This window comes from Coregonus lavaretus (genome assembly GCF_964263955.1).
Source record: "Coregonus lavaretus genome assembly, chromosome: 31".
Taxonomy (NCBI): domain Eukaryota; kingdom Metazoa; phylum Chordata; class Actinopteri; order Salmoniformes; family Salmonidae; genus Coregonus; species Coregonus lavaretus.
In genome coordinates, this window is record NC_140018.1 from 25,373,766 (window position 1) to 25,385,965 (window position 12,200).

Genomic DNA, 12,200 nt, shown 5'->3' on the forward strand with positions numbered 1-12,200 from the left:
TGCTCACCGTTCTTGTGATCATTTTGACCCCACGGGGTGAGATCTTGCGTGGAGCCCCAGATCGAGGGAGATTATCAGTGGTCTTGTATGTCTTCCATTTCCTAATAATTGCTCCCACAGTTGATTTCTTCAAACCAAGCTGCTTACCTATTGCAGATTCAGTCTTCCCAGCCTGGTGCAGGTCTACAATTTTGTTTCTGGTGTCCTTTGACAGCTCTTTGGTCTTGGCCATAGTGGAGTTTGGAGTGTGACTGTTTGAGGTTGTGGACAGGTGTCTTTTATACTGATAACAAGTTCAAACAGGTGCCATTAATACAGGTAACGAGTGGAGGACAGAGGAGCATCTTAAAGAAGAAGTTACAGGTCTGTGAGAGCCAGAAATCTTGCTTGTTTGTAGGTGACCAAAGACTTATTTTCCACCATAATTTGCAAATAAATTCATTAAAAATCCTACAATGTGATTTTCTGGATTTTTTTTTTTTTTCATAGTTGACGTGTACCTATGATGAAAATTACAGGCCTCTCTCATCTTTTTAAGTGGGAGAACTTGCACAATTGGTGGCTGACTAAATACTTTTTCCCCCCACTGTAGGTGTACAGAGGCCCATTATCAGCAACCATCAGTCCTGTGTTCCAATGGCACGTTGTGTTTGCTAATCCAAGTTTATCATTTTAAAAGGCTAATTGATCATTAGAAAACCCTTTTGCAATTATATGTTAGCACAGCTGAAAACTGTTGTGCTGATTAAAGAAGCAATCAAACTGTCCTTCTTGAGACTAGTTGAGTATCTGGAGCATCAGCAATTGTGGGTTCGATTACAGGATCAAAATGGCCAGAAACAAAGAGTGTCTAGTTTGAGAAACAGACGCCTCACAGGTCCTCAACTGGCAGCTTCATTAAATAGTACCCACAAAACACCAGTCTCAACGTCAACATTGAAGAGGTGACTCGGGGATGCTGACCTTCTAGGCAGAGTTGCAAAGAAAAAGCCATATCTCAGACTGACCAATAAAAAGAAAAGATTATGATGGGCAGTCTGAGATATGGCTTTTTCTTTGCAACTCTGCCTAGAAGGTCAACATCCCCGAGTCACCTCTTCAATGTTGACATTGAGACTGGTGTTTTGTGGGTACTATTTAATGAAGCTGCCATTTTGTATATGTCCTCTTGCTCAGTTGTGCACCGGGGCCTCCCACTCCTCTTTCTATTCTGGTTAGAGCCAGTTTACGCTGTTCTGTGAAGGGAGTAGTACACAGCGTTGTACGAGATCTTCAGTTTCTTGGCAATTTCTCACATTGAATAGACTTCATTTCTCAGAACAAGAATAGACTGACAAGTTTCAGAAGAAAGTTATTTGTTTCTGGCCATTTTGAGCCTGTAATCGAACCCACAATTGCTGATGCTCCAGATACTCAACTAGTCTCAAGAAGTTGTATTGCTTCTTTAATCAGCACAACAGTTTTCAGCTGTGCTAACATAATTGCAAAAGGGTTTTCTAATGATCAATTAGCCTTTTAAAATGATAAACTTGGATTAGCAAACACAACGTGCCATTGGAACACAGGACTGATGGTTGCTGATAATGGGCCTCTGTACGCCTATATAGATATTCCATTATAAATCAGCCGTTTCCAGCTACAATAACCATTTACAACATTAACAATGTCTACACTGTATTTCTGATCAATTTGATGTTATTTTAATGGACAAAATAAATGCTTTTCTTTCGAAAACAAGGACATTTCTAAGTGACCCCAAACTTTTGAACGGTAGTGTATACTGAGTGTACCAAACATTAGGAACACCTTCCTAATATTGGGTTGCACCCCCTTTTGCCTAGGAACAGCCTCAAATCGTCGGGGCATGGACTGACTCTGCAAGGTGTTGAAAGCGTTCCACAGGGATGTTGACTCCAATGCGTCTCACAGTTGTGTTAAGTTGAGCGTGAAAAACTCAGCAGCGTTGCAGTTCTTGACACACTCAAACAGGTGCACCTGGCACCTACTAACATACCCCGTTCAAAGGCACTTAAATATTTTGTCTTGCCCATTCACCCTCCGAATGGCACACACAATGTCTCAATTGTCTCAAGGCTTAAAAAATCTTATTTAACCTGTCTAACCCCCTTCATCTACACTGATTGAAGTGGATTTAACAAGTGACATCAATAAGGGATCATAGCTTACACCTGGATTCACCTGGTCAGTCTATGTCATCTGTACACTTGTAACTTCAGGCAAACATGGAAACATGCATAATAACCATTCTACTGTTTACATGGACCCAGATGGTTAGGAAGCTACGAGTGAAAATACGGAAATATGAAATGGAAAATGAACCGTTCTTATCATTTAAATGTAATATGATTATAAAGATGTCATCAGTATATCATCCACCATTTTTTTTTATTTTTTATTTCACCTTTATTTAACCAGGTAAACCAGTTGAGAACAAGTTCTCATTTACAACTGCGACCTGGCCAAGATAAAGCAAAGCAGTGCGATAAAAACAACAACACAGAGTTACATATGGGGTAAAACAAAACAAAAATCAAAAAAATACAACAGAAATACAATTAATATACAGTGTGCAAATTTAGCAAGTTATGGAGGTAAGGCAATAAAATAGGCTATAGTGCAAAATAATTACAATTTAGTATTAACACTGGAATGATGTGCAAGAGATGATGTGCAAATAGAGATACTGGGGTACAGATGAGCAAAATAAATAACAATATAGGGATGAGGTAGTTGGGCGGGCTAATTTCAGATGGGCTGTGTACAGGTGCAGTGATCGGTAAGGTGCTCTGACAACTGATGCTTAAAGTTAGTGAGGGAGATAAGTGTCTCCAGCTTCAGAGATTTTTGCAATTTGTTCCAGTCATTGGCAGCAGAGAACTGGAAGGAATTGCGGCCAAAGGAGGTGTTGGCTTTGGGGATGACCAGTGAGATATACCCGCTGGAGCGCAGACTACGGGTGGGTGTTGCTATGGTGACCAATGAGCTAAGATAAGGCGGGGATTTGCCTAGCAGTGATTTATAGATGGCCTGGAGCCAGTGGGTTTGGCGACGAATATGTAGTGAGGACCAGCCAACAAGAGCGTACAGGTCACAGTGGTGGGTATTATATGGGGCTTTGGAGACAAAACGGATGGCACTGTGATAGACAACATCCAATTTGCTGAGTAGAGTGTTGGAGGCTATTTTGTAAATGACATCGCCGAAGTCAAGGATCGGTAGGATAGTCAGTTTTACGAGGGCATGTTTGGCAGCATGAGTGAAGGAGGCTTTGTTGCGAAATAGGAAACCGATTCTAGATTTAACTTTGGATTGGAGATTCTTAATGTGAGTCTGGAAGGAGAGTTTACAGTCTAACCAGACACCTAGATATTTGTAGTTGTCCACGTACTCTAGGTCAGACCCGTCTAGAGTAGTGATTCTAGTCGGGTGGGCGGGTGCAAGCAGCGTTCGGTTGAAGAGCATGCATTTTGTTTTACTAGTGTTTAAGAGCAGTTGGAGGCTACTGAAGGAGTGTTGTATGGAATTGAAGCTCGTTTGGAGGTTTGTTAACACAGTGTCCAATGAAGGGCCAGATGTATACAAAATGGTGTCGTCTGCGTAGAGGTGGATCTGAGAGTCACCAGCAGCAAGAGCGACGTCATTGATATACACAGAGAAAAGAGTTGGCCCAAGAATTGAACCCTGTGGCACCCCCATAGAGACTGCCATAGGTCCAGACAACAGGCCCTCCGATTTGACACATTGAACTCTATCTGAGAAGTAGTTGGTGAACCAGGCGAGGCAGTCATTTGAGAAACCAAGGCTATTTAGTCTGCCAATAAGAATGCGGTGGTTGACAGAGTCGAAAGCCTTGGCCAGGTTAATGAAAACGGCTGCACAGTACTGTCTATTATCGATCGCGGTTATAATATCATTTAGGACCTTGAGCGTGGCTGAAGTGCACCCATGACCAGCTCGGAAACCGGATTGCATAGCGGAGAAGGTACGGTGGGATTCGAAATGGTTGGTGATCTGTTTGTTGACTTGGCTTTCAAAAACTTTTGAAAGGCAGGGCAGGATGGATATGGGTCTGTAACAGTTTGGATCTAGAGTGTCACCCCCTTTGAAGAGGGGGATGACCGCGGCAGCTTTCCAATCTCTGGGGATCTCAGACGTTACGAAAGAGAGGTTGAACAGGCTAGTAATAGGGGTTGCGACAATTTCGGCGGCTAGTTTTAGAAAGAAAGGGTCCAGATTGTCTAGTCCAGATGATTTGTAGGGGTCCAGATTTTGCAGCTCTTTTAGAACATCAGCTGTCTGGATTTGTGTGAAGGAGAAGCGGGGGGGGCATGGGCAAGTTGCAGCGGAGGGTGCAGAGCTGGTGGCCGGGGTAGTGGTAGCCAGGTGGAAAGCATGGCCAGCCGTAGCAAAATGCTTGTTGAAATTCTCGATTATTGTAGATTTATCGGTGGTGATAGTGTTTCCTAGCCTCAGTGCAGTGGGCAGCTGGGAGGAAGTACTCTTATTTTCCATGGACTTTACAGTGTCCCAAAACTTTTTGGAGTTAGTGCTACAGGATGCAAATTTCTGTTTGAAAAAGTTAGCCTTTGCTTTCCTAACTGCTTGTGTATATTGGTTCCTAACTTCCCTGAAAAGTTGCATATCACGGGGGCTATTTGATGCTAATGCAGTACGCCACAGGATGTTTTTGTGCTGGTCAAGGGCAGTCAAGTCTGAGGAGAACCAGGGGCTATATCTGTTCTTAGTTCTGTATTTTTTGAATGGGGCATGTCTATTTAAGATTGAGAGGAAATTACTTTTAAAGAACAACCAGGCATCCTCTACTGACGGAATGAGATCTATATCCATCCAGGATACCTGGGCCAGGTCAATTAGGAAGGCCTGCTCGCTGAAGTGTTTTTGGGAGCGTTTGACAGTGATGAGGGGTGGTCGTTTGACCGCGGACCCGTTACGGACGCAGGCAATAAGGCAGTGATCGCTGAGATCCTGGTTGAAGACAGCGGAGGTGTATTTATGATCCCATGATATAGATAGGCCAGGGGGGGTCGATAATTTTGTCTCGAGTGTGCCGCACAGTTTTTTTTCACGGAACGATTTGTTCATCAAAGCAATTTGCGGGCCAGAAAAAGGGCAGTTATTTGAAAACGTATAGGTCCATTATAATTTCTACATAATTTCTATCTAGTTTTAGACATTCAAGAGTGACCTGGAGTGTTTTTTCAGCCAAAATAGCGTAAGCCTAAATAAGCCTATATTCTGTATGTGCTCTATGTTTGCTGCATACTTCAGTCTGAGACTGCCATTGTTGAAGTCGTTTGTGGTGATGTCAAAATGAGGGCTGTTGTACAAAACAAAGTCATCATCGATTTAATAATCTCTAACCAATCAGTATCAAAGCCAATTACGCATTTTTAAAAGGCAGCTTTACCCACGTGTATTCTGGCTCTGGTCCAACAACCCATCGGTTTCTGGGACCAATCAGAATGGTTAGAATGTGTTTGCGTTCTAGAAATCGTCTGGGAGGTACTCAGATCCAGACTTATTGCGGAAAAGAAAATAACGTTAGTGGGCATGGCGTAGCGTTTGGTCGGAGCAAGGAGTTTGGGTAGCCAGGCAACTACGGCATATCCACTAAGAAAACTCCTATGACCCACATCCAACTTTGTCCAGTCCAGTTGGGTCTGTGGTTCCTGACAGGGTGAGGGGGCTATTCTTGACCAAATGGCGCCGTCTGATGTATTTACACACCCATGAACTCTCCCTGGCAGCCTGGCAGCCCTGCTCTCTCAGACAAGCAAGAGGGGTCCGTCTTAAACACTGATGTCTCCTGCCAGGTGTCTGCCTTCCCTATCTATAAATACATCCACAGCTCTTCCTCTTGGCTCCAAGCAGACGGCATTCAAACAGGAAACATTCTCACCCCAACCTGGCAACGCACACCGCTCTATCTGTCAGGCCCTGGTGGATCAGGTATCCATGCCCACCCGCAGCCAAACTAAACATAAACTCTAATATGTTTCAGAGAGCTCAGAGTCTCAGACAGAGAAGAGGCACAGGATTGGAGGTCTGTGTCTATCATTCAAAAGCAGAGTCTGTGTCTATCTATCTTTTCATCAGCCAAGCTTATGTTGTGTATTCTCATCGACAGCATCCGTCTGTTCGCCTGGCCACTCAGATCAGCTTCCAGAAAATGTGAAGTGAAACCTCTTTCCCTGCTCTAGCTGGCTGATTCCTCAGGATAGACTCTTCCTCCCAAATCAATAACCTTATTACTGGCAACTCTGCACTTGACTGGGAGAATGTACTCCTGGCCCCTGCAGAACGGCTTCCCAGGTAGGGAGAGACCTCTTCACACACATCTTTTAGCTCCGACTGCCAGTTTGTTTCCAGGGATTGCAGTAGTTTGATGCCGCGTAGTTTGATGCCGCTGAGGAGAAAGTTATTATTACCAGCTAACCCTCCATGGTCCTGCAGCAGAGCACTTGTTATCAGGCAGACAGTGCTCCAATTCCAGAGTTCAGTTCACTCTCACTAGACTAGAGAGAGGTACTGTAGGTCCAGGTGTGGAGAGGGACATTATGAGAGCACACCTCTGTAATGTCCTTCACGTCACCATCTCTCAGAGAGCTCCTGGGAGAGAAGCCGGGCCCCCTTCACAGGCAGCCATGATAGATGAGGCCCCATCCTGTCTGTCAGTAGCCTAAATGGGCTCCTGTCCCCCCGTATGGCCCGCAGAACCCAAATCCCTCCTCACCCCACCTGGACTCTCTTGCTTTATAGATCAAAAGAAGAGCAGAGCGGGCATCTGCCAGGCAGTGCAGCACAGGGATGACACGCATGCACACAGCAGCCTGTCTCCATCTGTCAGAGGGTATGGGTCACAGAGAGGGGTGTTGCCTCACCCCTATCCCCTTAACAGTTTTCTGACTTTAAGCCCTGCAACAGTGACTGAAGGTCTAGCATCAAACCCACAACTACCACACAGCAATTTGAAATACCAACCATCCATCCCTCCCGCATCAGTTCTCTCTCTCTCTCTCTCTCTCTCTCTCTCTCTCTCTCTCTCTCTCTCTGAGATAGAGAGAGAGAGAGAGAGAGATAGAGATAGAGATAGAGATAGAGATAGAGATAGAGATAGAGATAGAGATAGAGATAGAGATAGAGAAAGAGAAAGAGAAAGAGAAAGAGAAAGAGAAAGAGAGAGAGATAGAGAGAGAGAGAGAGAGAGAGAGAGAGAGAGAGAGAGAGAGAGAGAGAGAGAGAGAGAGAGAGAAAGAGAGCAAGAGCGAGAGAAAGAGAGAGAGAGAAAGAGAAAGAGAGAGAGAGCGAGAGAACTGATGCATTTATGTTGCAAATGAAATTAAGAGACCTCAGAACAGAACTGCGGGCACTGACTACAAAGTGATCAATCTTCCCGCTGGTCCAGAGAGGCTGGTCCTTTGTCTACTGATGCCTCTGGAAAAGATCCCAACTCTCTGAAACATCAACTGAACCCATCTGTATTCTCCACACTTTTATGAGTGGCTTCATAGGCACACAGTACCATATGGCAACCGAACTGAACAGACAAACCAGAAAAGACCACAGTGGCATATGGGGCTGCTTTTGACATGTGTAATGAATAACAAACAATACAATCCACTAGCCACCAGTGTGAGAACAATACATCATCTAAAACTGCCAATAGTCATGAGCATAATCAACTCAGAAGAGATCCATTTAATTACAATAAATACAAGACTAATTAAGGTCAATCTATAACCAATTGACACAGTTCTCTCTTAATGTGGATTACATCTGTCATCTTGAACAGCATCACATACCGAACATAGACCTACAGTGCCTTCGGAAAGTACAGATCCTTTGACTTTTTCCACATTTTGTTACGTTACAGCCTTATTCTAAAATTGATTAAATAAAACAATTTCCTCAGCAATCTACACACAATACCCCATAATGACAAAGTGAAAACAGGTTTTTAGAAACCTTATTTACATAAGTATTCAGACCCTTTTCTATGACTCGAAATTGAGCTCAGGTGCATCCTGTTTCCATTGATCATCCTTGAGATGTTTCTACAACTTGATTGGAGTCCACCTGTGGTAAATTCAATTGATTGGACATGATTTGGAAAGGCACACACCTGTCTATATAAGGTCCCACAGTTGACAGTGCATGTCAGAGCAAAAACCAAGCCATGAGGTCGAAGGAATTGTCCGTAGAGCGCCGAGACAGGATTGTGTCGAGGCACAGATCTGGGGAAGGGTACCAAAAAATGTATGCAGCATTGAAGGTCCCCAAGAACACAGTGGCCACCATCATTTTTAAATGGAAGAAGTTTGGAAACACTAAGACTCTTCCTAGAGCTGGCCGCCTGGCCAAACTGAGCAATCAGGGGAGAAGGGCCTTGGTCAGGAAGGTGACCAAGAACCTGATGGTCACTCTGACAGAGCTCTAGAGTTCCTCTGTGGAGATGGGAGCACCTTCCAGAAGGACAAACATCTCAGCAGCACTCCACCAATTAGGCCTTTATGGTAGAATGGCCAGACGGAAGCCACTCCTCAGTAAAAGGCACATGACAGCCTGCTTGGAGTTTGCCAAAAGGCACCTGAAGACTCTCAGACCATGAGAAACAAGATTCTCTGGTCTGATGAAACCAAGATTGAACTCTTTGGCCTGAATGCCAAGCGTCACGTCTGGAGTAAACTTGGCACCATCCCTACGGTGAAGCATGGTGGTGACAGCATCATGCTTTAGGGACTGGGAGACTAGTCAGGATCGAGGCAAAAATTAACGGAGCAAAGTACAGAGAGATCCTTGATGAAAACCTGCTCCAGAGCGCTCAGGACCTCAGACTGGGGCGAAGGTTCACCTTCCAACAGGACAATGACCCTAAGCACACAGCAAAGACAATGCAGGAGTGGCTTCGGGACAAGTCTCTGAATGTCCTTGAGTGGACCAGCCAGAGCCCGGACTTGAATCCGATCGAACATCTCTGGAAAGACCTGAAAATAGCTGTGCAGCGACGCTCCCCATCCAACCTGAGAGAGCTTGAGAGGATCTGAAGAGAAAAATGGGAGAAACTCCCCAAATACAGGTGTGCCAAGCTTGTAGCGTCATACCCAATAAGACTTGAGGCTGTAATCACTGCCAAAGGTGCTTAAACAAAGTACTGAGTAAAGGGTCTGAATACTTATGTAAATAAGATTCTAAAAACCAGTTTTTGCTTTGTCATTATGGGGTATTGTGTGTAAATTGATGAGAAAAAAAAACAATTTAATCAATTTTAGAATAAGGCTGTAACCTAACAAAATGTGGAAAAAGTCAAGGGGTCTGAATACTTTCCGAAGGCACTGTATATACATACAAAAAGACATTCACATTTCTCAGAGATAGATGTCGACAACCCAATACCAAACAGCAGCACCAATACCAAACATGACTGTGGTAATATTGTTATGACTGTGGTAGTATTGTTATGGCTGTGGTACGTGTTATGACTGTGGTAGTATTGTTATGACTGTGGTAATATTGTTATGACTGTGGTAGTATTGTTATGACTGTGGTAGTATTGTTATGACTGTGGTAGTATTGTTATGACTGTGGTAGTACTGTTATGACTGTGGTAGTATTGTTATGACTGTGGTAGTACTGTTATGACTGTGTCTAGGAGGGTTAACTCCTCTTCCTTTTGTCTTTGGGCATGGAGGCCACTCACCTGTCACAGCGTGCTCCGGTGTACCCCGGCTGGCATCGGTCACATATCAGCTCCCCTCGCGGGTCCACATGGCACGTGGGGCTGAAACTACGATGTTTTTGAGTAAGAAAAACAGGAAGTAGAAGAAAAAGAAAAGAAACGTGTATCAACAACCCCATCCTTCTGTCCCCCATAAACACAACAACATCACTGAGTTGAAAAAGAGGGAGAGTCCAGCTCTTGTCCCCCTCCTGATCCCAAAGATAGAGCAAGAGTTAGGCTGGGTCAGAGTTAGGTTCCAGTGTTCCTGACCAAGGGCTGATGGAATGACTGGCCAGTCTATTTCAGAAGACACTGGATCCCAGGGCAGGAACGGTGGGGTAGCACTGCCCTTTTGGGATGTCTGGGGGAAGAAGCTTTCTTTAGCCGCTGGTCCTGCTACTATGGCCTCGTGTAGAGGAATGCTCAGCTGTTCAGCTCCTGGCCCGGGGACACGCCACTCCACTCTGGCCACCAGGGGATTACCACCCATTACCAGTGCTTGACTGGAGCTATTGTCTCTGGCCCTGTTTACAAGTAACCGACCTCAACATGGTGGAAACACAACAGATCTAGGCGACAGCACCGGCAGTCATGGTGGTGGATCCCCCGCAACAAACACAGGATTAGATTCATGATAATGGATTATAGATAGAGCGAGGTCAGTGTGGCTAGATAAGGGTTCTGATTAAGTGTCATATCAACTTATTTCCATGTGAGATGTGATGACATACTTGTTGGACGGGATGTTGAGGGGGCAGGCGCAGGGCTGGCAGTCATTGGCTGTTCCGTTGGTAGCGTCCCCATAGAATCCAGGGATACATTCATCACAGTGGAATCCGGTGGTGTGGTCAGTGCAGCCCTGGGAATATACAGTAGGTTTATTTAGGTTCATAGGGTTAACAACCAGCAAATTAATAAATACATTCTTTAATTCTAGAACAATACCAATACACACTTTTATGGGGTTATACATCCACTGTAAACCAGCTTTTCCAATTGAAATCTGTTGTGGAAAAAAATTAAAAGAAGGAAGGGATGCTGCTAATGTACACATTAGTAGGTTTTGGTAGACAGAAGGTGCTCTTTGTTAAAAAAAAGGGGTAAATTGGCCATCAAAAAGAAAGGAGGACATTTTTACATTTTAGTCTTATCCAGAGCGACTTAGTGAGTGCATACATTTATTTTATTTTATAATTTTTTTCACCAGATTTTTATCAGAAAGAACAGAGGACCAAGGCACTCTTCATATAATTAATTAAAATGCCTTTATTTGTATCGCATGTTCAATGGAAACAAAGTTTCCCTGACGAAGGCCATGCAGCCGAAACGCGTCTGAGTTTTTAAACTTTGTTTCCATTGAACATGCGATACAAATAAAGGCATTTTAATTAATTATATGAAGAGTGCCTTGGTCCTCTGTTCTTTCTGATAAAAATCTGGTGTATTGTCATCATTTGTTTGAGTAGCAGCTGTGCTTGATTGGCAATGCAGTCAACCGTGCGAACGCATGTTCAACATTTGAGTATAATCTACAAAGAAACCCAAAGTTTTGCCTGTCTCCGCTCCATAGCGTTGTCTGACAGGGATGGTCCGGTGAATAATTGGGAGAGACTTTGTGAGTCTGATCTTGCCAAATTAAACGTAATGCATTTCCCCATAGATTGGCATTAACCCAAACTCTGGTAATGCACCGCTAATGAAATGAGAGCAGTTTTTTTGGGTCCACGCATCGTCAGCCCCAATAAAGCCTAAACGCTCTTGAGTCAATTGCAGATGTCTACTCAGCATAATCACCAGCATAGAGAAGATTTCTTGATTACGGGGATGGGGAGGCTAATAATGGGTAATGGGATTGGTAGTGGTAGTGGTTTGGGGGGTTGAGGTGAATATGGGGGGAGGGGGGAGGGGTGCGCTTCCCCCCTTCCCCGCACAAGACTGGCTCTGTGCCATTTGCTTGGCCTATTTGTTTTCAAAATCATTTCCTATCTCAGTTAAAATGTCCAATCCTTTGTGGGATCAATCCTGAGAGCCTTTATAGATGCAAGGCAGGCAGACACACTCTACCGAGCAGGAGGAGGGTCGCCAGGGTTTAACTCACCGTCATGACATCACTTGCAGGCACTAACCTGCCTGGGAGGAGACAACGCTAGGCCTCAGGGAAGTAGCCTACAGTACACACCACACCTGACAGATTACAGTGTGTACAGCGCATGATCGCTCCTAACCTACAGAAGTACAAAATACCTTACTCTCTCACAGGAACGGCGAACTCTTGAAATTCCTTTTGTCGCTACTAATTTGGACGAGTTGATGCACTGGTGCCTTTCGGACATTTTAGGGTAAATATTTTCAGACTAATGTTTTTAAATAATTTGTATTGTTGTATTGTTGTATTTCTCATGCTCCTGCCTTTTGTTTGATGACCAAGGCTAATTTGGAT

The 12,200-nt window shown here is 44.3% G+C and overlaps 1 protein-coding gene across 1 annotated transcript in view; it reads right to left on the bottom strand.

Annotated features, from left to right (window-relative positions):
• lama2 (laminin, alpha 2) overlaps positions 1-12,200 on the bottom strand; it is a gene marked incomplete at its 5' end in the record, with an annotated part of 126,885 nt that overhangs the window by 71,426 nt on the left and 43,259 nt on the right. The window contains 2 exons of the mRNA XM_084149188.1: positions 9,740-9,826; positions 10,492-10,619. Coding sequence (XP_084005314.1) covers positions 9,740-9,826; positions 10,492-10,619 — 215 coding nt within the window. The remainder of the gene's footprint in view (positions 1-9,739; positions 9,827-10,491; positions 10,620-12,200) is intronic.